The sequence below is a fragment of the Corythoichthys intestinalis genome, chromosome 1 (genome assembly GCF_030265065.1).
Source record: "Corythoichthys intestinalis isolate RoL2023-P3 chromosome 1, ASM3026506v1, whole genome shotgun sequence".
In the NCBI taxonomy this organism is placed as follows: domain Eukaryota; kingdom Metazoa; phylum Chordata; class Actinopteri; order Syngnathiformes; family Syngnathidae; genus Corythoichthys; species Corythoichthys intestinalis.
In genome coordinates this window covers 11,484,249-11,507,322 of record NC_080395.1, presented here as the reverse complement: position 1 = coordinate 11,507,322, position 23,074 = coordinate 11,484,249, and the positions used below count along the sequence as shown (strand labels likewise).

Sequence of the window (23,074 nt, the reverse complement as noted above, 5' to 3'; positions counted from 1 at the left end):
GAGATAAACACTCACCGGCCACTTTATTAGGTACACCATGCTAGTAACGGGTTGGACCCCCTTTTGCCTTCAGAACTGCCTCAATTCTTCGTGGCATAAATTCAACAAGGTGCTGGAAGCATTCCTCAGAGAGTTTGGTCCATATTGACATGATGGCATCACACAGTTGGTGCAGATTTGTCGGCTGCACATCCATGATGCGAATCTCCCGTTCCACCGCATCCCAAAGATGCTCTATTGGATTGAGATCTGGTGACTGTGGAGGCCATTTGAGTACAGTGAACTCATTGTCATGTTCAAGAAACCAGTCTGAGATGATTCCAGCTTTATGACATGGCGCATTATCCTGCTGAAAGTAGCCATCAGAAGTTGGGTACATTGTGGTCATAAAGGGATGGACAATACTCAGCAACAATACTCAGGTAGGCTGTGGCATTCCACCGATCCTCAATTGGTACCAAGGGGCCCAAAGAGTGCCAAGAAAATATTCCCCACACCATTACACCACCACCACCAGCATGAACTGTTGATACAAGGCAGGATGGATCCATGCTTTCATGTTGTTGACGCCAAATTCTGACCCTACCATCCGAATGTCGCAGCAGAAATCGAGACTCATCAGACCAGGCAGCGTTTTTCCAATCTTCTATTGTCCAATTTCGATGAGCTTGTGCAAATTGTAGCCTCAGTTTTTTGTTCTTAGCTGAAAGGAGTGGCACCTGGCGTGGTCTTCTGCTGCTGTAGCCCATCTGCCTCAAAGTTCGACGTACTGTGCGTTCAGAGATGCTCTTTTGCCTATCTTGGTTGTAACGGGTGGTTATTTGAGTCACTGTTGCCTTTCTATCAGCTCGAACCAGTCTGGCCATTCTCCTCTGACCTCTGGCATCTACAAGGCATTTCCGCCCACAGAACTGCCGCTCAATGGATATTTTTTCTTTTTCGGACCATTCTCTGTAAACCCTAGAGATGGTTGTGCGTGAAAATCCCAGTAGATCAGCACTTTCTGAAATACTCAGACCAGCCCTTCTGGCACCAACAACCATGCCACGTTCAAAGTCACTCAAATCACCTTTCTTCTCCATACTGATCCTCGGTTTGAACTGCAGGAGATTGTCTTAAACCATGTCTACATGCCTAAATGCACCGAGTTGCCGCCATGTGATTGGCTGATTAGAAATTAAGTGTTAACGAGCAGTTGGACACGTGTACCTAATAAAGTGGCCTGTGAGTGTATATGTTAGTGCTTTGAGCGCCTAGAAAGATGGAAAAGCAGTATACAAGAATAACACCATTCACCCACCATAAAGGGAAAGAAGGGCAGGTGCTCAAGCACCCTCCGCCCCTCCACTATGGACGCGCCTGGTCCTCCACGCCGCCTTGTCGTGACAATTACGAATATAAACTTTGGACAAGTTTGTCGAAAAAAAAACATGTTATTTCAAAAGCGTAACTGCAAGGATGATCTGCGGGTTGTTTTTTAGCTCTTCGTCAATACTGTATTCCCAAACCCGGAAGTGTGACATAATTTCTGGAACGCAACAGAAGACTATCGACAGCGAGCACAGCAGCGGCAACGAAACAAATGAAGGAATCAAACAGAATTGGTTGCTCAGTGTCTGTAAACGGGGGTCTCCAGGGTAAAACGGACCAATTAAAAATAGTCCGGGGGTATAATGCGCCATAAAACTGCTATAGCAGCATATAAACATATTGTTCTATCAAAAACAACAGTTCTTTTGGCTTACAATACAGCATTTTATTAAAAAGAGGGGTGCAAGAGTAGAAATTGCTTTTGTTGCTTGTTACAAATTGCTGTGTGTTTTCCACTGTATACTGTACATTGGATACTTGTGAAAAAGGACAGCACCTGAAAAATAATTTCATTCTTTGTCATTTCATATCATTATGTATTTCAGTGTGTTTGCACATGTCTTTCTAAATTGGTGTTCTGACTAAATCTTTTCTCGCAAAGAGTGCAGGCGTATGGCTTCTCTCCAGTGTGTGTTTTTGTGTGTCTGTTTAAACCTCCCTTGCCGATGTATCTTTTACCACAAACTGTGCAGGCAAAAGGTCTCTTTCCAGTGTGTGTGCTTGTGTGAATGTTTAAACTTACCTTATGGGCGAATTGTTTACCACAAATTGTGCAGGCAAAAGGCTTCTCTCCAGTGTGTGTTCTTGTGTGAATGTTTAAATTTGCCTTCGTGGAGTATTTTTTATCACAAAGTGTGCAGGCATAAGGCTTATCTCCAGTGTGTATGCTTGTGTGCTTGTTTAAAACTCCCTTATTGGTGAATCTTTTACCACAAAGTGTGCAGGCAAAAGGCTTCTCTCCAGTGTGGTTTCTTGTGTGCGATACTAATTGTACCTTCTGAGTGAATCTTTTACCACAAAGTGTGCAGGCAAAAGGCTTGTCTCCAGTGTGTGTTCTAGTGTGATTGCTTAAATTTGCCTTCGTGAAGTATTTTTTATCACAAAGTGTGCAGGCATAAGGCTTCTCCCCAGTGTGTGTTCTTGTGTGAAATACTAATTTTGCCTTCTCGATGAATCTTTTACCACAAACTGTGCAGGCAAAAGGCCTCTCTCCAGTGTGTGTGCTTGTGTGATTGTTTAAAACTCCCTTATGGGCGAATTGTTTACCACAAACTGTGCAGGCAAAAGGCTTCTCTCCAGTGTGTGTTCTTGTGTGAATGTCTAATTTTTCCTTCGTGAAGTATTTCTTATCACAAAGTGTGCAGGCATGAGGCTTCTCTCCAGTGTGTGTGCTTCTGTGCTTGTTTAAACCTCCCTTCCCGGTGAATCTTTTACCACAAACTGTGCAGGCAAAAGGCTTCTCTCCAGTGTGTGTTCTTGTGTGAATGTTTAAATTTGCCTTCCTGAAGAATTTTTTATCACAAAGTGTGCAGGCATAAGGCTTCTCTCCAGTGTGTGTGCTTGTGTGCGTGTTTAAAACTCTCTTCTCGGTGAATCTTTTTCCGCAAAGTGTGCAGGCAAAAGGTTTCTCTCCAGTGTGTCTTCTTGTGTGAATGTTTAAATCGGTCTTTGAGAAGAACTTTTTATCACAATGCATGCAGGCATAAGGCTTCTCTCCAGTGTGTGTGCTTGTGTGTTTGTTTAAATTTCCCTGATTGGTGAATCTTTTACCACAAAGTGTGCAAGCAAAAGGCTTCTCTCCAGTGTGTGTCCTTGAGTGAATTTTTAAATATGCCTTCGTGAAGTATCTTTTACCACAAACTGTGCAGGAAAAAGGCTTCTCTCCAGTGTGTGTACGTATGTGTGCCTTTAACTTGCTTTTCCAAGGAAATGTTTTATCACAAAGCGAGCAGCGAAAAGGTTTCCCAACCATACATTCTTTTGAGTCTCTTTTAAATGACGACTTGTCTAAGGGGTTTGAAGCATTTTGGTCAAAGTCATCCTCCTCCTCATCAGTATCAAAGTCAGAAGAATGTGACGTTATGTCGTCGCTGTCCGAAAGAGGAGCTGAGAGGCCCTCCGGTTGCGATCGTCCCTCTCCTTTTGTTGCCACGTGCTGAAATGAGCCGTCGCTCAAAGGGTTCGCTGCTCCGCTCTCTTTGCTTGGTCCTTCGTCTTCTTCGCTCTTCACACCGACACCCATTGGAAACTTGAGGATTTCAACTTCTTGTTTTTCTTCTTTAATGTCAGGGGTCTCTGGCTCCGCCTCCTGTTTGATCCACAGCATGTCGGACTCCTCCTCCTGTTTAACGTGGATGGGGTCGGGGTTCTCAGGGCGAAGATCTTCTACAGTTACTTCTGCGGGACTCTTTGGGTGGGGGGAAGAAAAAAAAAAATCACGTGATTTGCTGACGTCGGATTTTTATCGAGAAAAACTGGTAGTCCCCGGGTAACGACGTACCTGACTGATGCGATTTTAACTTTACGACGCTGGAGTCTCCAGTTTTTTACAATGTTGACTTTTGTTTTGTGATTCATGCTTTTATTTTGGCGTAGGAAACGTAGGGTAGGTAGTACTTCCGCACGCGACACTTGCAAGTCAGAGCGCATTTACACACGAAGAACGCATTTGCTCACGCTAAGATGAACGCACACACACACACGCACGCATACACACACAAGGAAGAGCCATTTGCTCCCACGAAGAAGCCGAGTGTTAGAGAGGAAAGACCCTGAGCGCACATTTCTTACTTTTGAAGCATCCACAGGCAACACCTTTTGTACCATTTCTTGTGTGTTTTCAATTGTTGTGAAATACTTGGGGCAAGTTGTGTGATTGTTTTTGATGATGTGTGGACACTAACTGATACATGCTAATCGTTTGTGTTCATTGTTATTGCTGTATCAGCAGCGAGTTATCGACAAAACTTTGAATTGCTGTTATTGACGATAAAACTGATTTCATTACATTTTTATTTTGGTTTCATTCTGCAAATGTTGATGTCATGAGAAGATGAATAAAGTCAGGAAACCACACGGACTTATCTTCAACATCTTGGCGAGGACAGTACAATGGTGTCTTACTTGTTTTTGGATAGTTATTTCGAGATTTAGGCGGTATTAAAGGGTTAATTTTGAATTACGTGGAAATTTGAGTTACATCTCCGGTGTAGGAATGGAACTCGTTCGTAACCCGGGGACTACCTATATACATTGATGAATTCACTAACTTCATGTTTTATTTAATGGTGGGCTGAGAAGCATAATTTGTGTTCCAAATGTGTTGCATGACAATAGACAATATATATTTTTCCTCTTTACTCTACATATTGAATTGATTTTTGCCAGAGATGCCGACAGAGGCTCTCTCATTTTCACCAATGAGACGATGCACTAATAACTACATGCTCCACGATAGACCCCAATCACATGACGTCACAACTCCGCCCCCCTGACTTGATCCGCCATATTGTCCGTCAGCTCGTCGTGTTTACACATTACCGCTACGTACATTCCTCCTTTTACGGTGTGTTTTTCTGCTCGTTAACATTAATAATCAAAATGGTGAAGGCGTATGTGGCAGTTGGTTGCAGTAACAGAGAAGATAGACGGAGAGACTTGAAGTTCTACCGTATTCCGAGAGACCCGGAGAGGAGAGCGAGATGGACTGCTGCAATTCGACGAGAATACTGGGCACCAAACGATCACCACAGACTATGTAGTAGTCATTTTAAATCTGGTAAGATGCATTTAATCTATATTTAGAGGGTTTTGGGCTGACAACCACCATTAAGATCATTGCGAGGCTAATCGCCGACAACATACAGTTTCAAATTCAAGATGTTTATTTCTTTCACTGTCATTATTTTTTGAATAATATTTAGTTGGTACCAAGTGAAAGAAGCTGGCCTCGTCTACGGATCATCAGTTAAACAGGGGTGTCCAAACGTTTTGCAAAGGCGGCCAGATTTGGTGTGGTAAAAATGTGGGGGTCTACCTTGGCTAATTTACGTAGAACAATATATTTAAACAAATTTTAGCAAGCCCTTCAGTGTGTCACATCTGCTTTATTATTGTTTTTTTTCAAATTCATAATTTCAACAATCTCGCCTTTGTGGCGTTCTCTTTCGACCCTCGGGCTCTTGCGAAATACCGCTGCTGTGAAATTAAACTAGCTTCAAGTTGCTTTAATTTCTCGCTGCTTATTTTCCGTGTAATCCTGTCGTACATGTCAGCGTGTCTTGTTTGGTAATATTGCCTCACATTGAAATCTTTGAAAACAGCGACTGTCTCTTTACAAATGAGGCAGACACAGTTATTGCGTATTTTATTGAAGAAATAGTGCAATATCCACCTATCCTTGAAGCTGACAAGATAGTTGTAGATATCAGGGTAGCAGATGTCAGGCAGAGAAGGCGAAGACAGTGGGTCGAAAAATATCGATTTAGGCATCAAATATGGATCTGGCGAATGGATCGACCGAAGCTTTTCCACATAACGCCTTTTATGCAACACATCCAATGAGTTTACAGCGTCTGAAGGCACCGGGGCTTCCATGAATTGCACAATAAATTGAAACCATTGAGAATACGGACACACAATGACGGACAATACGGCGGCATAATACAGCGACACGTCATTGTGTGACGTTGGTGATTAGGGTCTATACCCATCAAAGGTAACAAAATTTTTTCTCTACTAAAGGGCGCTCATGCTCTTTGGACGAATGGTATGTATTTGTTTTCTTTTTCTTCCACAACAAAATTATATTTTATTTCAGTCAAATTTTTATCACTTGACTGTGCATAAAGGGCGCGGGGGACAAAACAATTCCAAAAGTTGCTGAAAATATTGTATCAGCATCGTAATATGGTCCCAAAAAACTAATGGTTGACATCGTCACCTCATCAAGGCAGTATTAAGATAAAACGGTTACTAATTGATGTTTTAAGTGTTGTTTTGGTCTGAATTCGAGTCTTTTTGTGTCATATTTTGGCCTATTTGGCCTACCAATATTTAACAAATATTCATGTTCCACACAGTTACTCACAATGTTACTCTTTACTTGAGTATTCTTTTCAACAAATACTTTTTTATACTTATACACTGCAGGCATGCAAACTGGTTAGGGGTGAAAAAGGTGACAAAGTAACATGGACACATTCTTTAAAAATCAAACAATGTGATTTTCAGTTTTTTTTTTTCCACATTATGTCTCTCATGGTTGAGGTTTGCCCATGTTGACAGTTAGAGGCCTCTCTAATATTTTCACGAGAGAGAACTTGCACAATTAGTGGTTGACTAAATACTTATTTGCCCCACTGTACTTCCCCAAAAAAAATTTCTCCCAAAATGAGCAGACGAAAGGCTTCTCACCAGAGTTTCTGCTCATTTGCGTTGCTAAATTTGTTTTCTGAGCGAATCTCTTACCACAGAGTGAGCAGGCAAAAGGCTTTTCTCCAGTGTGTGTTCGCTTATGGAAAGAATGCCGCTGAGAAAATCCTTTATCGCAAATTGTGCAGGCGAAAGGCTTCACTCCAGTGTGGTTTCTTGTGTGTAATAATAAATGTCCTTTTTGAGTGAATCTTTGACCACAAAGTGAGCAGGCAAAAGGCCTTTCTCCAGTGTGCATACGCGTGTGTCTTGTCAACAAATACTTCCAACAAAATATTTTCTCACAAAAGGAGCAGGCGAAAGAATTTCCTTCAGTGTGTGTTTTCATGCCTGCCATGAATTAAGTGTCCCGTCTCGAGCAAAAAGTGTACATGGAGGTTATGCTGTTATTTCGTCCCTACCAATATTGAGACCAAACCTAGGCCCTTGGCACACTCTGAAAATGAGAGTGCCATTACCATCCACTGAGTGGATGAGCAAATACACTTTATTTCGTACGGCAAAAAGAATGTTCCCAGAGGTCACATGCGCCATGCCCTGCATCGTTCTACGCCCCCCTGGGAGGAGTGGGGGTGCGCGCCCCACTATTTGAGAAGTACTTCCCTACGGTAACAATCAAATCAAACCAAGTCTGATATTGCATGAAAAATACAACAACTAATGTCATGATCTTACCTTCATTTTGTTTTTCAGTTGTTCGCCGTGACCTGGATTTCCTCTCCTTATTTTCCACGTTCTGCTCTTTGACTTGATGCTTTAGATTGCGTTGGCTTCCAGTCAGTAGTAATTTGTCGCATCTTAAAGACAAGTCGAGAAGCGTCTCACACAATTAAAAGTAATTACGCTCATGTTAACCGATTGGCTTTTCCTGAAAACAAACTTCACAAATAGGAAGTGACGTTCAGCCAAAGCAATCGGAATGCGTTGCCGTGTCTTAGCTAGCGAGCTAAGCTAAACTAAACTAAGTTAAGTAAGCCTGCGAAGCTTCAACATAAAGCCAACCAACTTCCACTATGCTTTAAAATGGCACTTTTTAGTCCACTAAATTCTTACTTCGGTACTTACTCTATGAAAATGTTTTGAAGGAGGTCGTTTGGTTATAATAAGGGAACACGACAGAACAGCAAGTCCCAGATGGGTACACAGAGGTTGCGTCAATGTGAACCGGAAGTAGAAACGTTCAGGTTCTGAAACTTCAGCGTGATATGATCAAGCGTTTGGAAGTTCCATCACGACTTTACATCTCTGGAGTCCAAAAATATTCAACAAATGAAGCTTCTCAGGCTAATTTAATTTAGCTTTTTTCTTCTTCGCTAACCATTCCTAAAGTACGAAAGAAAAAGAGTGCAAGGCAGAACTACATCGAGGCGAAGAGAAGGAACGGCCAGGGGAGGTCGCTGTTGGCAACACACCTAGACTCAAAGCAGGTTGTTTCACGTGACATGGAGAAATAAAATACATATAAATTCGTGATATATTTTTGAAATTCATTATTCATGTTTATTTTTTGAATTCTATGCTATAAATGAATTGATAAACTGATAAATACAGTATGTTATTAAAACCCTAATTAACAAATTGAAAATACCAACTGAAATGAACATCAGCTATGTCCCCAAGTAACACTCTCGTCAAAAGTTGATCTTTATGTTGAACAGAGAAGAGCTTTAAAATCGTTATAAAATACTTTTTTAGAATTACTCGACCTGCTTAACATCGATCATGCTTAAACACACCTGCTTCTATTGCCTGTACTACTGGAGTACCTCATAAAATAAGATTGTTAATTACACTATGGTTTTAATAAACAGAAGATATTTAAAATTTGAGTGCCTGAGAGGAATAATTGGGGGCGTGGGGGCAATGACGGCGATGTAGTCCATTGGAAAATAACAAACGTGTCTTAGCCTGGACGGTGCCAAGATAGCGGAGAGCAGTGAGGACAACAATGTTCGCGCCCCTGCCAGGTTGGTGCGAAAATAAATAGAATTGGAACAAACCTGGGAATGTCTTTAATTTTGAGTAGAACTCTAAATCTAGGCCTCCATGGGTTGGTCAAATTGATTTTAATGGATCATTTTTTAAAAACTTTTTTATCATTATATCTAACAATGGAAAGAACAAAGTATTTAATAAAAGAACAAAAGGGCATAGGCGGAGTTTGACTTTTAGGGCAGGGGGGCACAACATGTTGATGACCCCAAAACACAGTGTCAGCAATAAAATGAACTTACAAGAATAATCATAATAATAAGTTGAAAATGAGCGTTTTTTGTTTCTGATCATTCTTGAGGGGAATTCTAAATCAGGCTGCTTAGACAATACTTTACGCCAAAATCGTCATCCATTAAATATGGTACGCCCGCCGGTGTCGTGTCAATGTAGTTACCCCAGTCAAAAATTGTATCTCCTGGGCGGAGCCATATGGAGGTAGATTTGTGTCTTTATTATTTTAAAAAAAGTTGCTTCAATAAAAAAAAATAGCTGCTTCAATCAAAATATATATTTTCAACCGAAAAAAAGTCGCTTCAATCAAAAACTAAAAATGTGTTTGAATGCAAAAATAAAATTGAAACTCATAAAAATGCACGTGAAACCTATTTTTCTTTTCTTTTTCTTTTTTTTTTTTTTTGATTCAAGCAACTTTTTAAATTTGAAGTAATGTTGATTTGTGTTTGGGCCACATTTTGGCTAAGACATTTTTGTCTTCAAAAAAATGAGTTGCTTGAAAAAAAAATTTTTTTTTTAAAGAAAAATCACTTCAATCAAAAAAGGACAATTTCAATCACAAAAAGTTTTTGGATGTGAAAAAATATTTGGGATTGAAAAATTTGCATTTGAACACTTAATTTTTCATTGAAAAAGTTTTGATTGAAGCAATCCTTTTTGTGTTTGGGCCATATTATGGGTAGGACATTTGTGTCTAAATCATTCAATCCCCAAAAAAACTTCAATCAATATTTTCACTCAAAGAAAAAAAATCATTTGAAAAATAAAATTGCCCTCCCCTATTTTTTTTTTTATTATATGCAAAGCAAATGACTGTCTGAAGTGCTAGTTATATGATCTGTTCGAAAAAAAATTTTGACCCATTATAATTTTTTTTTTTGTTCATTTCATTCATTTATGTAGCAGTTTCATTGTGTTTTAACTTTTATATATATATGGGAAAGTCAATTACATGCAATAACACTTTTGGGCCACCACTGCCCCCCTGAGCCCCCCTCAAAATCCGCTTATGCAAAAGGGGTACATGAACAAGAATATAATACTTTACAACAACATAACTTCCAGGTTAACCAGCTGTGCAGTATAATTGGCTGTGGCTGTGACAGATTTTAACGGGAGGGGTGTGGGAATAGTGAATAGAAATCAACACTGTCATCAATACTTTCTGGCTGTGACTCAGTCTTTTCCTCTTCCTTCAACCTCTATATCAAAACTTCCTCAACTTGTTCATCTGAGAACAAACCACGACATGTTCACTGAGCCAACATCAGCAGTTTTTTAAAAAACTATTTAGAGCTGTCCCGACTAGTCGACGTAGTCGACGTCATCGATGACGTAAATCCGTCGACGAGCACAACATGCCGTCGACGGTTAATGAAGGGTTAAAAAAATATATGCGTGGAAAGTTAGAATGTCGGATGCTCTGTTTGCAAGCAGGGAAAGCGGCACAAAGCCAAAAAAAGTGCACCAGAGTGTCCAAAACATTGACTTATTTCAAAGAAACAAAGGAGAGTACACTCTTCTGTCCTGTCTGTTCAGTGCCAAGCTTGGCTGCACGTCGGCCGTGAATAAACACCTCAAGCGCCTTCACGCAGTTTGTAAGGTTTTTTTTTTTTTTTTCCTTTCATTTTTTGTACACCAGAGGGTGCTGTCGCCTTACTAAATAATAATGTTTCATTGACAATGGGCCTATAAGTGCTATTAGTGTTGTTCTTAATGCTAATTGAAAGGTTTATTTCATGTTATGGTTTATTTTATGGTATAGAAAATTATATAAGGTTAAAAGGTCATAAATATATACAGTATATACAGTGATTGCACTCAAGGGAGAGATTGTCAATGATAAGGTAATAAGGTAAAGGCAATTCATATAGGCAATTCATTGATATATAAATAAGGTTTAAAAGGAAAAAGGTGAAAAGTTTTTGTTAATTTCTAATTGTGTTGCTTTATTTGTGTGCGCCGTAGCTCTTACGGTGTGTTTACATCAAGGATGGAATAAAAGTTGTAAACCATCAGTTTAAGAGACCATCTTTTCAATCGGGATGCTACACTAGTTAATTCTATCAGCATTTGAACTCATTGTTTATTTGTGATTTATTATTGTTATTTACGTGTTTATTTGTACTTTAATAAATGATTTGAGTGTTCTAATATGTTTTTTTTTTAATTGATAAGCGTCAACAAAAATTTCATTGCTAAATTAGTTAAATAAATAAATAAATAAATAAATTATTAGATTAGTCGACTAATCGTAAAAATAGTCGGCTGACTAATCGAGAGAAAATTAGTCGTTTGGGACAGCCCTAAAACTATTACTTCATTATTATTAATATTGTACAACTCAAGCACCTAATGATAATGACATAAAATGTTTTAGAACAATAACATTGTAATTGTGTTTGTAATTGTTGGATTTTATACCTGAATATCCTTGCAAACTGTGTTATTCTTACTGATGGTGATCTTCACCCAGCTGATTAGGAATCTACCTTTGACTCATTCACTCCCAGCCATTTTCACCGGAGCAAGGCCCTTCGCTCCCGGCCGTTTTACTGGATTTTGACTGACTTTGCAAGCCCCACAGAAAATTCTGTTCTATTGCTATATAAACATGGAACCCAACAAAAGAAAGATTAGACTTTCGTCTTTCAGCAGAATTTTTTTTTAGTTTATTTCTTTTTCCATTCTTTAGAAATCAACATTAGAAAATAGCTTAGTTTGAGCAATTTTTCTAATTTCCAATGAAAAAACAGAGAAATTGAGGTTTTTGGGAAAGCATATATTTCAAACATAACTTTAACGCAGCTATTTTTTGCCTATGTGACATCCCAAACATCTGAACAATGTTTTAGTTTTACAAAATAACAAACAACAAGACCAATAGAGCTTTTGATCGCAAAGTAACTATTTATTTACACATAACTAAACTATTGAACTGTTGCGCACATAACAACGGGGAAGGCTCTCGGCTGCTCCTGGTTGAATGAGGTGGCTCCCAGGACGGTAATCTGATGAGTCCAGATCAAGATCGGTCTCACTTTTTTTCATCATTTTCATCGTTGGTTTCAACCTCAGGCTAAGGAGTAACGCAACGTGAGCTCCGCAGAACACGTGTGGAACCTGACTCTGTTGTTGACGTCACCGTGTCTCATCCAGATAGATTTTTTAAATCCCTTCTTTGACGATGGTTTCGTTTCCTTTTCAAAACACTGTCGTTTGCCTTTTTTGTTCCCGATCGTTCTCCACATTTTTCTCAAATTCTCACGCGTCTTCACGAGATCCCTACAACTTCCATTTCCTGACTATTTTTCTTCAATTCCTTTCTTGGCCCGAGATGAGTTCTTACCAAATGCGCTATTGACCTCCAGTGGTCAGTTTTATTGCTTTAAAATGGGTTTTGAGCTTTGTGCATTGTATATTACATACATCGGAACCGAGAGACACCTTTTATCAAAAAAAAAAAAAAAAAAAAAAAAAAAAAAAACACAAAAGACGTATAAATGCGTTTTTGGGACACTGAAGCAATTAAAAATAGAACGTATTGATCCGTTTTTGGGAGCAAATGAGTAAACAGCCTCATCCAGCTCCTTTTTTTTTTAACCCCTCAACCTCATTTCCTTCTGAGGCATGTCTACATAATGAAATATAAATCTTAAATAAATAAAAAAAATCTGATTCCCTGGTGGCTTTTATTTTAAAGCTTTCTTAATTTCTTTCACAATAATGTTGTGAAGAGAGAGAAGACAGAACACTTAACAAGGGTGACTAGCCGGAAAGGTACAAAAATATTTTTACCAAAAAATACATGGACATGGAATGACCAAATTATCACATGAAGATTCATACAAACACCGGAATCACAGAAAATGAAATAAAGGGACGGATTGCAAATATTAAATTGAGAACAAACGAGAACTTATACATGCGTACCTTTCTAGATAACGCTGTGACGAGAACGGACGAATATGGTTGCTTATAGAGAGTGGAGACACACGGATCGAAATAGCCATGGGCCTGGGGGTGAGAGGTAATTAATTATAAAAGTAGAAAACAAAGTGAAAATTACGTATTATTTTTCAAAAATCCCCACAGTAAACCTGGAGTAAGAATTTTCATAATTTGCTTGTACACAGTTTAATAGGGTAAAGCCATGTTTAACACCACTAGATGTCCTCGGACTCCTCACCACACACCAAGGTCAAAAACGAACAGCGAGCGAGGAGGGGACGGCTTTTTTTTCTTTTCAAATGTTTTTTTAGTGTTTAAGTACTCGGTGGCGTGCCTGCATTCGGCCAGCACACACATACACACCAAAAAAAAAAAAAAAAAAAGCCAAGTCAAAAGGGGAACTTTGGTCATGTATATGCCCCCCTCTATGCATGTGCCTGGTCTGCAATGCCTATGCTGCCTTGTCGTGACATTTACGAATATAAACTTGGGACAAGTTGGTCGAAACAACCGTGTCATTTCAAAGGCGTAACTGCAAGGATGATCTGCGTTTTTTTTCCCCTTTTTTTCTTCTCCTTTTTAAGTTTTTTAGCTCTTCGTCAATACTGTATTCCCAACCCCGGAAGTGTGACATAATTTCTGGAACGCAGAAGACTATTGACAGTGAGCACACAATCAGTTGCTCAGTGTATGTAAACGGAGGTCTCCAGGATAAAACGGACAAATTAAAACTAGTCCAGGGGCATAATACGCCATAAAACTGCAATAGCAGCATATAGACATATTGTTTTATCAAACAACAGTAGTTCATTTGGCTTAAAATCAGGGGTGAAAGTGGGCCAGAACGGTTCTGGTATAAGATTCAGGGCCGGAACACAGTTCCGGTATACGGTGCTTTGATTCTGAAAATATGACGGCAACTGTCAAAACGCTATATTAAAAAAAGATATATGTAGAAAGCTGACACACATGCATTTCATCTCCAAAAAGAAAACAATCTACCAACATCAGATTTACATACACAAGTGTTAACAACAAGCATAATAAAGTGGTTGCGTAGCGTAATCCATTTCCACCTATATACATTATTTATTTTATTCCACGGACGGCATGGAGGTTTTCCAAGCTGCTGCAGTTATCCGAGTCTGACGATGACAAGTCACGTCAATGTGCGAATGCACACAGCAAAGCAAAACGCCTGGACTCATTTATCTGTTCAATTGGCTGACATACTGAATGTGAGCACCAGAGATAGTTAGCTCTGACTAGTTCAAATGTGCATGTTTTCTGAAACAGAATTAAAAAAAAAAAAAAAAAAGGCAACGCAAAAGAAAATGGATCAAATCTTTAAGAGCAAGGAAAGAGTTATTTTTATGGATGTATATGTTACTTATATCTTTATGTTTAAAAAACAACAAAATGTTTACATCAATTTCAATTTTAATATACATCCTATGTTCTTAAGTAGTTGAAATTGAGATTTGGCATTTAGTATGTGAGGAAATGAGGGAAAATAATAATTAGGAGATGGAGGTTGGGGTTATAGCTGTTTTTGTTTTATTTTGCAAATCATTGAAAAAAATACAATTTTGAATGAAAATCAGTTTTTGTATGCGTTATAGAAATAACTGACGAAAACAGTTTTCTTTGCATTCCAGTAGTTTTTACCTGCACGCCCCCCCCCGAAAAAAATAAATAAATAAATAACATTTCTGGCTCCATGGCGACCTTCATGTCGGGGAGTTCCAGCAAGAAATTATAACCACTTTCACCCCTGCTTAAAATACAGCATTTTATTGAAGAGGGATGCAAGAGTAGATATTGCTTTTTCAGCCTTGTGTGTTTTCCACCATATACTGTATATTGGATAGTTGTGAAAAAGAACAGCACCTGAAAAATAATTTTGTTCTTTATGTCATTTCATATCATTATGTATTTCAGTGTGTGTGCGCTTATGTCTTTCTAAATCAGTCTTACGAATAAATCCTTTCTCGCAAAGTGTGCAGGCGAAAAACTTCTCTACAGTGTGTGTTTTTGTGTGTCTGTTTAAACCTCCCTTCTCGATGAATCTTTTATCACAAACTGTGCAGGCAAAAGGCCTCTCTCCAGTGTGTGTGCTTGTGTGAATGTTTAATCTTCCCTTATGGGCAAATTGTTTACCACAAACTGTGCAGGCAAAAGGCTTCTCTCCAGTGTGTGTTCTTGTGTGAATGTTTAAATTTGCCTTCGTGAAGTATTTTTTATCACAAAGTGTGCAGGCATAAGGCTTCTCTCCAGTGTGTGTACTTGTGTGCTTGTTTAAACATCCCTTCTCGGTGAATCTTTTACCACAAAGTGTGCAGGCAAAAGGCTTCTCTCCAGTGTGGTTTCTTGTGTGGTATATTAATTGTCCCTTCTGAGTGAATCTTTTACCACAAAGTGTGCAGGCAAAAGGTTTCTCTCCAGTGTGTGTTCTTGTGTGAATGTTTAGATTTGCCTTCGTGAAGTATTTTTTATCACAAAGTGTGCAGGCATAAGGCTTCTCCCCAGTGTGTGTTCTTGTGTGTTTCTTTAAACAACCCTTCTCGATGAATCTTTTACCACAAACTGTGCAGGCAAAAGGCCTCTCTCCAGTGTGTGTGCTTGTGTGCTTGTTTAAAACTCCCTTCTCGGTGAATCTTTTACCACAAAGTGTGCAGGCAAAAGGCTTCTCTCCAGTGTGTCTTCTTGTGTGGATGTTTAAATTGGCCTTCGTGAAGTATTTTTTATCACAAAGTGTGCATGCATAAGGCTTCTCTCCAGTGTGTGTGCTTGTGTGCTTGTTTAAAATTCCCTTATTGGTGAATCTTTCCCCACAAAGTGTGCAGGCAAAAGGCTTCTCTCCGGTGTGGTTTCTTGTGTGCAATACTAATGGTCCCTTACGAGTGAATCTTTTACCACAAACTGTGCAGGAAAAAGGCTTCTCTCCAGTGTGTGTACGCATGTGTGCCTTCAACTTGCATTTCCAAGGAAATGTTTTATCACAAAGTGAGCAGGGGAAAGGTTTCCCAACCGCACATTCTTTTGAGTCTCTTTTAAATGACAACTTGTCTAAGGGTTTCGAAGCATTTCGGTCAAAGTCATCCTCCTCCTCATCAGTATCAAAGTCAGAAGAATGTGATGTTATGTCGTCGCTGTCTGAAAGAGGAGCTAAGAGGCGGTCCGGTTGCGATCGTCCCTCTCCTTTGTATGTCACGTGCTTAAATGAGCCTTCGCTCAAAGGGTTCGCTGGTCCGCTCTCTTCACTTGGTCCTTCGTCTTCTTCGCTCTTCACACCGACACCCATTGGAAACTTGAGGATTTCAACTTCCTGTTTTTCTTCTTTAATGTCAGGGGTCTCTGGCTCCACCTCCTGTTTGATCCACGGCATGTCGGACTCCTCCTTCTGTTTAACGTAGAGGTGGTCCTGCTTCTCAGGGTGAAGATCTTCTACAGTGACGTCTGCGGGACACTGGATGAGAAAAAAAAGAATCAGGTGATTTGCTTATGTCGGAGATATAGCGAGAAAAACAGGTAGTCCCCAGGTCACGACGTACCCGACTGATGTGATTTCAACTCTACGACGCTGGAGTCTCCAGTCTTTTATTTATAATGTTGACTTTTGTTTTGTGATGCATGCTTTCATTTTGGCGTAGGAAATGTAGGGCAGGTAGTACTTCCGCACATGAGACTTGCAAGTCAGAGCGCATTTACACACGAAGAACGCATTTGCTCACGCTGAGGGCACGCACACACACAAGGAGGAGCCGTTTGTTCCCACGAAGAAGCCCAGTGCGAGAGAGGAAGCGCCTGCACGCACATTTGCTACTTTCGAAGCATCCACAGGCAACACCTTTTGTACTGTTTGTTGTGCGTTTTCAATTGTGGTCAAATACTTGGGGCGAGATGGTGTGATTATTTTTGATGATGTACGGACGCTAACTGATACATGCTAAGCGTTTGTGTTCATTGTTATTGCTCTATCAGCGAGTTATCAACAAAAATTTGAATTACTGTTACTGACGATGAAACTGATTTAATTTCATTTTTATTTTAGTTTCATTCAGCAAATATTGATGTCATGAGAAGATGGATAAAGTCGGGAAACCACACGGACTTATCTTCAACATCTTGGCGAGGACAGTACATTGGTGTGTATTACATGTTTTTGGATAGTTATTTCGAGATTTAGGCGGTATTTAAAGGGTTCCGAATTACGCGGAAATTCGGGTTACATCTTCAGCGTAGGAATGGAACTCGTTCGTAACCCCGGGACTACCTGTACACATTGATGAATTCATTAACTTCATGTTTTATTTAGGGCTGTCCAACGATTAAAATTTTTAATCGAGTTAATTACGGCTTAAAAATTATTTAATCGTAATTAATCGCAATTCAAACCATCTATAAAATATGCCATATTTTTCAGTAAATTATTGTTGGAATGAAAAGATAAGACACAAGACGGATATATACATTCAACATACGGTACATTAATACTGTATTTGTTTATTATAACCATAAATCAACAAGATGGCATTAACATTATTAACATTCTCTTAAAGCGATCCATGAATAGAAAGACTTGTAGTTCTTAAAGGATAAATGTTAGTATAAGTTATAGGAATTTTATATTAAAACCCCTCTTAATGTTTTTGTTTTATTAAAATTTGAAAAATTTTCAATCAAAAAATAAACTAATAGCTCGCCATTGTTGATGTCATTACACCAGGGATCCCCAAACTACGGCCCGCGGGCCGGACACGGCCCCCCTCCACATTTGGTCCGGCCCCCTGAACAATACCAGAGAGCATTTTGTTTTTTTTTTGGTTTTTTCTCAATAGTCTTATTTATTTCCTGGCCTTTTTCTGTGAAGAACTCAGAGAGGGTTATTTGGTTATTATCTATTTGATTAATAGTGTTATTAGTATTATATCATATCATATCATATTATATATTATATTATTATTTTATTTACTTTTGTTCCGTGAAGAATCCAGAAAGGGTTATTTGTTTGTGGCTTTCTGAAAAACAATAAATTTTTACATTTAGGCACTCCTGCAATCGTCACACCTTTTCTGTTACAAACTGACCCTGGCCCCTCATCAGAGAAGGGAAAAGTTATGTGGCCCTCAGAGGAAAAAGTTTGGGGACCCCTGCATTACACCATGCTCACTCCCCAAACCCATAAAATCATTTGGACCCAAGCGCCAGCAGAGGGCGCCAAATAACAAAAAACAAGTAACAAGCGGACATTACACTTCTGTCATTTTAATCTGAGCGGGCCATGTGCGTTAATTGCGTCAAATATTTTAACGTGATTAATTTAAAAAATAAATTACCGCAGGATAACGCGATAATTTTGACAGCCCTAGTTTTATTTAATGGTGGGCTGAGAAGCATAATTTGTGTTCATATGTGTTGCATGACAATAGATATTTTTCCTCTTTATTCTACATATTGACTTTATTTTTGCCAGAGATGCCGACAGAGGCTCTGTCATTTTCACCAATGAGACGTTGCAACAATGACCACATGCTCCACTCTACCAATCAAAGGTGACAATATTTTTTTCTCCACTAAAGCGCGCTCATGCTCTTTGGACGGGTGATTATATATATATATATTCATTCATTCATTTTCCATGCCGCTTTTCCTCACGAGGGTCGCGGAGGTGCTGGAGCCTATCCCAGCTAACTGTGGGCAGTAGGCAGGGGACACCCTGAACTGGTTGCCAACCAATTGCAGGGCACATGGAGACATACAACCATTCACGTACACATTGTACACATGTATTTTTTCCACAAGAAAATTATATTTTATTTCCGTCAAATTTTTATCACTCGACAGTGCATAGAGGGTGGGGGGGTCAAAACAATTCCAAAAGTTGTTGAAAATATTGTATCAGCATCGTAATGTGGTCCCAAAAAACTAATGGTTGACATCGTCACCTCATCAAGGCAGTATTAAGATAAAACAGTGACTAATTGATGTTTTAAGTGTTGTTTTGGTCTGAATTTGAGTCTTTTTGTGTCATCTTTTGGCCTAATATGGTTATGTAATAGGTTATAGCAGGGGTCCCCATCTGCCGGGCCGCGGACCGGTCCGTAGCGCATTTGCTACCGGGCCGCACAGAAACAATAATTTAATAACGACCGCGTTCTGGCTGAATTAACCCTGTGCCCCTGCTTAAAACACCAATATCCCTGTCTACTCTAGATATAATACTACGGGATAGATTAGAATGTCGTCATAGAAATCAATTGATTGGACTGCTAGCAGTACATCTTGTTTGTGTATATAATATATCTATGTGCGCTTGTCTTCGACAATAACGTATTACTAGGCCGCGGGCGCAGCACATTTGTTCCCGGAAATAATTAGCCCCCACACAGTTGAAGATGACTGGAAAACAGACGTCTTTGGAGATATTTTTACGACGAAAAGGGCACCTGACGAGACTACAACCTCGAAAACCCACGAACTGCGAAGGAGTGGATCCGTGATCCGTTTGTGAATAAACCGAGTGATTCGAGCATGTCTGCGCAACAGGAGGATCAACTTGTAGAGATCGCAAATGACGGCGACCATATTAAACGTACATTTGAGACAACGACTCTACAGAGGTTCTGGATTAAAGTCATTCCGGAATATCCTGACATCGCTACGAGAGCATTGAAAACCTTGCTACAATTTCCAACATCGTATCTTTGTGAAGCGGGCTTCTTAATTAATGCTTAACGGCAAGGCGAAGTCGTTAATGGTGAGAGCGGTGTGCAGTTGTTGTGTGCAGCTAACATGGCAGGATGTATCTGTGAAGAACTTTTCTACAAGTCCTTCAATTTTTGATGGGTTCCAAAATTTGTCAGAACACCGGTCCATGAAAAAAGACCCAAATAACACCGCTCCGTGGTGCAAAAAAGGTTGGGGACCCCTGGGTTATAGTACAGTGTAATGATAACAGTTTATATAGATGATGTTATGCTGGGAAAAAAATATATATACCAATCTTTAACAATCATTCATATTCTACAGTTACTCACAATGTTACTTATTGAGTATTCTTTTCAATGAATACTTTTTTTACTTGTACAGTGCTACCTCTACATACGAAGTAAATTTGTTCCAGGACCTTGTTTGTTGGTAGAATTGGTCGTATGTCGAGAAGGATTTTCCCATAAGAATGAATTATATTTAGAGCAGGGCGGTAAACCGAAAATTTACCGTACCGAACAGTACGGTAAATTTTATACGGTACTGAAATTCTTCACGATGACAGACGTAATTTTGACCATGTCGGTAAATTCGGTAATTTAATAAAACAAGAAAATATAGTCTTTTCATCCCACTTTGACTCTATGTTGTTCGGCTACGTTCATTCCCCTTTAAGAAAGCAGTCGGTGTGCTCATGCATGGAGTCAAGTAGTTATCTGGAAGCCAAACAAACAGAAGCCCGGCAGGCTAACGCTAGCAGCTAATGCTACAAGCAAATGTGATGGAGTGTGGCTTAAGGGAGGTTCACCAAACTTTCACCCGACATTAAGTGTATTTATTTTTCACATCACGCCAGCCAAACGGCTGCAGAAAAATCTTGCTGTAAGGAGGTAGAGGCGTGTGCGCCTTTTTTTGGGTTTCAAAATATTACTATTCACCGGTGGATATTGACCAAAACAAACCCTACTACTGTGGGACCATGGGACTTTCGAGGAAATGAGTAAACATCGTGTTTTGTATTATATCAAATACTGGAATCGTTTTAATATGTAGGTAGCTTGCATTTTGTGGCTGACATGCTCCTTGTCCACTCGGCCGACGACCGGCGGCTTGTCGCACATCCCCCCGCCAGGAGAGCACTATACTCGGCTTATTCCCCTCTTCATGTGCTCCCCTCTTCCGGTGTTCTGTCAAATTTTCCGACAGATCAGAAATTGCAACTTTGTGTTAAAAATAGCCGCGAATACAGCGATTACAAAGTAAACGTTACAACCTTTCTTAAAATAAAGGACTACTTACGTTTGATCATGGATGGGCATGTAAAAAGCTCTCCACATACACATTAGCTGCACACGCTAGCTGCACAACAACTGCAGCCGCCCTCCTCCACTGAGTCTCTCTATGTTTACGACTTCGCCGTGTAGTAAAGCATTATTTTACCATATTCGTGTTGACCATTTGGCAGCTACATGCTCCTCAGACATCGGCCGGTTTGTTCGGCGGTCATTGTCCAGCTGCTTCCCCGGCGAGCTCTCCTGTCTGTAGTAGCAGGGGAACGAGCTGTAAATTGCTCTCAGCCGGGTGGTTTGTCAGTTGGCGAAGACAATCGACAACCCAGTCGTCATGTGAAATGATCCGGGCCAGTTATGTGTGATTTTCCGCTTCAAAAACTTTGAAACATTACTCGGCTCGGGATAGAATGTCGGCTAGCTGTCACGCCTCTTGGTTTGTTTACATTCTCCGAAGCCGGGGAAGGGAAATGACATAAGACCGATTTAGGTGGCATAAAATATCGTTCGGGAGGTGCGACAGTAAAGGTGAAGTCGACGCAATGTCGTCTTGAATAAATGCATTTTTATTATTTCATATCCCATTTAGCACAAGACTGTTATTTGTCATGACCATGGCATTAATTTAGCTACTGGGGAGAAATATTTGGATAAAAGAATATCTTGTAAAAATATTGGAGTAGAGAGACTGAAACTATGACATTTTGCAGCTCTCTTTGTCGTGTTTTCCTCATTGTGAATAATTCCCCCTCAATGGGCTGCACACTAAATCAGATGAAATCGTGACTCCGATGACGTCATCCACCCGTCGGGGATGCCCGATAATGGTAGGCGCGGCTAACCGGCAGATTAAAAGACTAATTTCTCGTCATCTGCGCTTTCCTAAATTGTTGTATATAGTCGAATCGTCTCAAAATATGATTCTAATTCACATAATAATCTTATTTGAGACTTTTTTTCTCCTGTCGTACGCACTTTCAAGGCGACAGCAAAATTGCATTTTTTCTCTGGCCAAGATAAGAAAACAAATCCTACCGTGTGTGCAAGCCTTGAGATTGGAGGACACTGCACTGGTGAGTGGGGTGCAGTGTTGTTAATCTTACTTTAAAAGAGTCATGAGTTACAGTTACAAATTACTCCTCCCAAAAATGAATTGAGTTAGTCACTCAGTGATTGTATGTATGTGTGTGTGTGTGGGGGGGGGGGGGGGGGGGGGGGGTGCAGCATGTCACAAGAGTGACACAAGCAGACAACGCTACCATGCAGGTTAACTACACATAAAAATGCCATACATTGTAAACATGTGATGAAAATCATTGAGGATTTTTGTCTCGTCAGATGAAAACTGGCCTTAGGTTTATTGTGTTTTAGTCTCCCAAAACACATCTTTAGCTCGTTATCGTCTCGCATGAAAAAAGTGTTCGTTGACAAAATATTTTCATTATCGTCACTGTTGACGAAAACAACATTGTTTTGTAGAAATTAATCAAATTATTTCCTGTTTCGTGTATTAATAATTGTGTTATCACTGGAGCTGGGAATCTTTGGGCACCTAACGATTCGATTACGATTCAGAGGCGCCGATTCGAGTATAAAACGATTATTGATGCACCCCCCTCTTTTTTTTTTTTTTTTTAATGTTTTGTACATTAGTTCCAAAACTTTTGTCAAAGTTTTAACACTATTTCATCATTTAAAGATAGATTCAAGACAATATTCTGCTGATTTAGGAGTATTTCAGATAAAAAGTTAATTAGGTTCGCTACAACAGAGCCTTCTAGAGAGGTCTACTGCTTTAAGATGGCGGCTGTTTACTTACGCCGGAAAGTCTGTCATTTCGCATCTCTGTTCAATAATACAAGTTCTAACACCGACGTCATCTGTCATTTTGCATCTAGTTCTACATATACATGATATCTACTGTAGCCGTATGTTTGTAGCAACTAGCAACTGGGCGTTGTTTGTAGCGGCTGTCAGCCGCAGTCAGGTATGATTGTTTTTTTTATCAAACAGCATGAGTTGAACATGATAGTTACTCTCGGTCCGTTCCTCATTGCGTTCCAAAGACCGCGCTGACTGTGTTTTACTTC

The 23,074-nt window shown here is 39.7% G+C and overlaps 2 protein-coding genes across 5 annotated transcripts in view; both read right to left on the bottom strand.

Moving 5' to 3' along the window:
* LOC130924859 (gastrula zinc finger protein XlCGF57.1-like) overlaps positions 1-8,098 on the bottom strand; it is a 33,120-nt gene extending 25,022 nt beyond the window's left edge. Inside the window, exons 1-3 of one of the 2 annotated variants that reach the window (XM_057851280.1) lie at positions 7,870-8,054; positions 7,480-7,601; positions 1,743-3,778 (exon numbers count right to left, since the gene is read on the bottom strand). In XM_057851280.1, coding sequence (XP_057707263.1) covers positions 1,913-3,778; positions 7,480-7,485 — 1,872 coding nt within the window. In that variant the 5' untranslated portion in view covers positions 7,486-7,601; positions 7,870-8,054 and the 3' untranslated portion in view covers positions 1,743-1,912. Of the gene's footprint in view, positions 1-1,742; positions 3,779-7,479; positions 7,602-7,869 lie in introns of those variants that run through there. The other variant, XM_057851281.1, reaches the window with a different exon arrangement.
* Positions 8,099-12,560: 4,462 nt separating this feature from the next.
* The window catches only part of LOC130921314 (gastrula zinc finger protein XlCGF57.1-like), a 72,077-nt gene continuing 61,563 nt past the window's right edge, over positions 12,561-23,074 (bottom strand). For 2 of the 3 annotated variants that reach the window (XM_057845061.1, XM_057845052.1), the window contains one exon: positions 12,561-16,453. In XM_057845061.1, the coding sequence (XP_057701044.1) occupies positions 14,900-16,453 (1,554 nt within the window). In that variant the 3' untranslated portion in view covers positions 12,561-14,899. Of the gene's footprint in view, positions 16,454-16,538; positions 16,701-23,074 lie in introns of those variants that run through there. The other variant, XM_057845069.1, reaches the window with a different exon arrangement.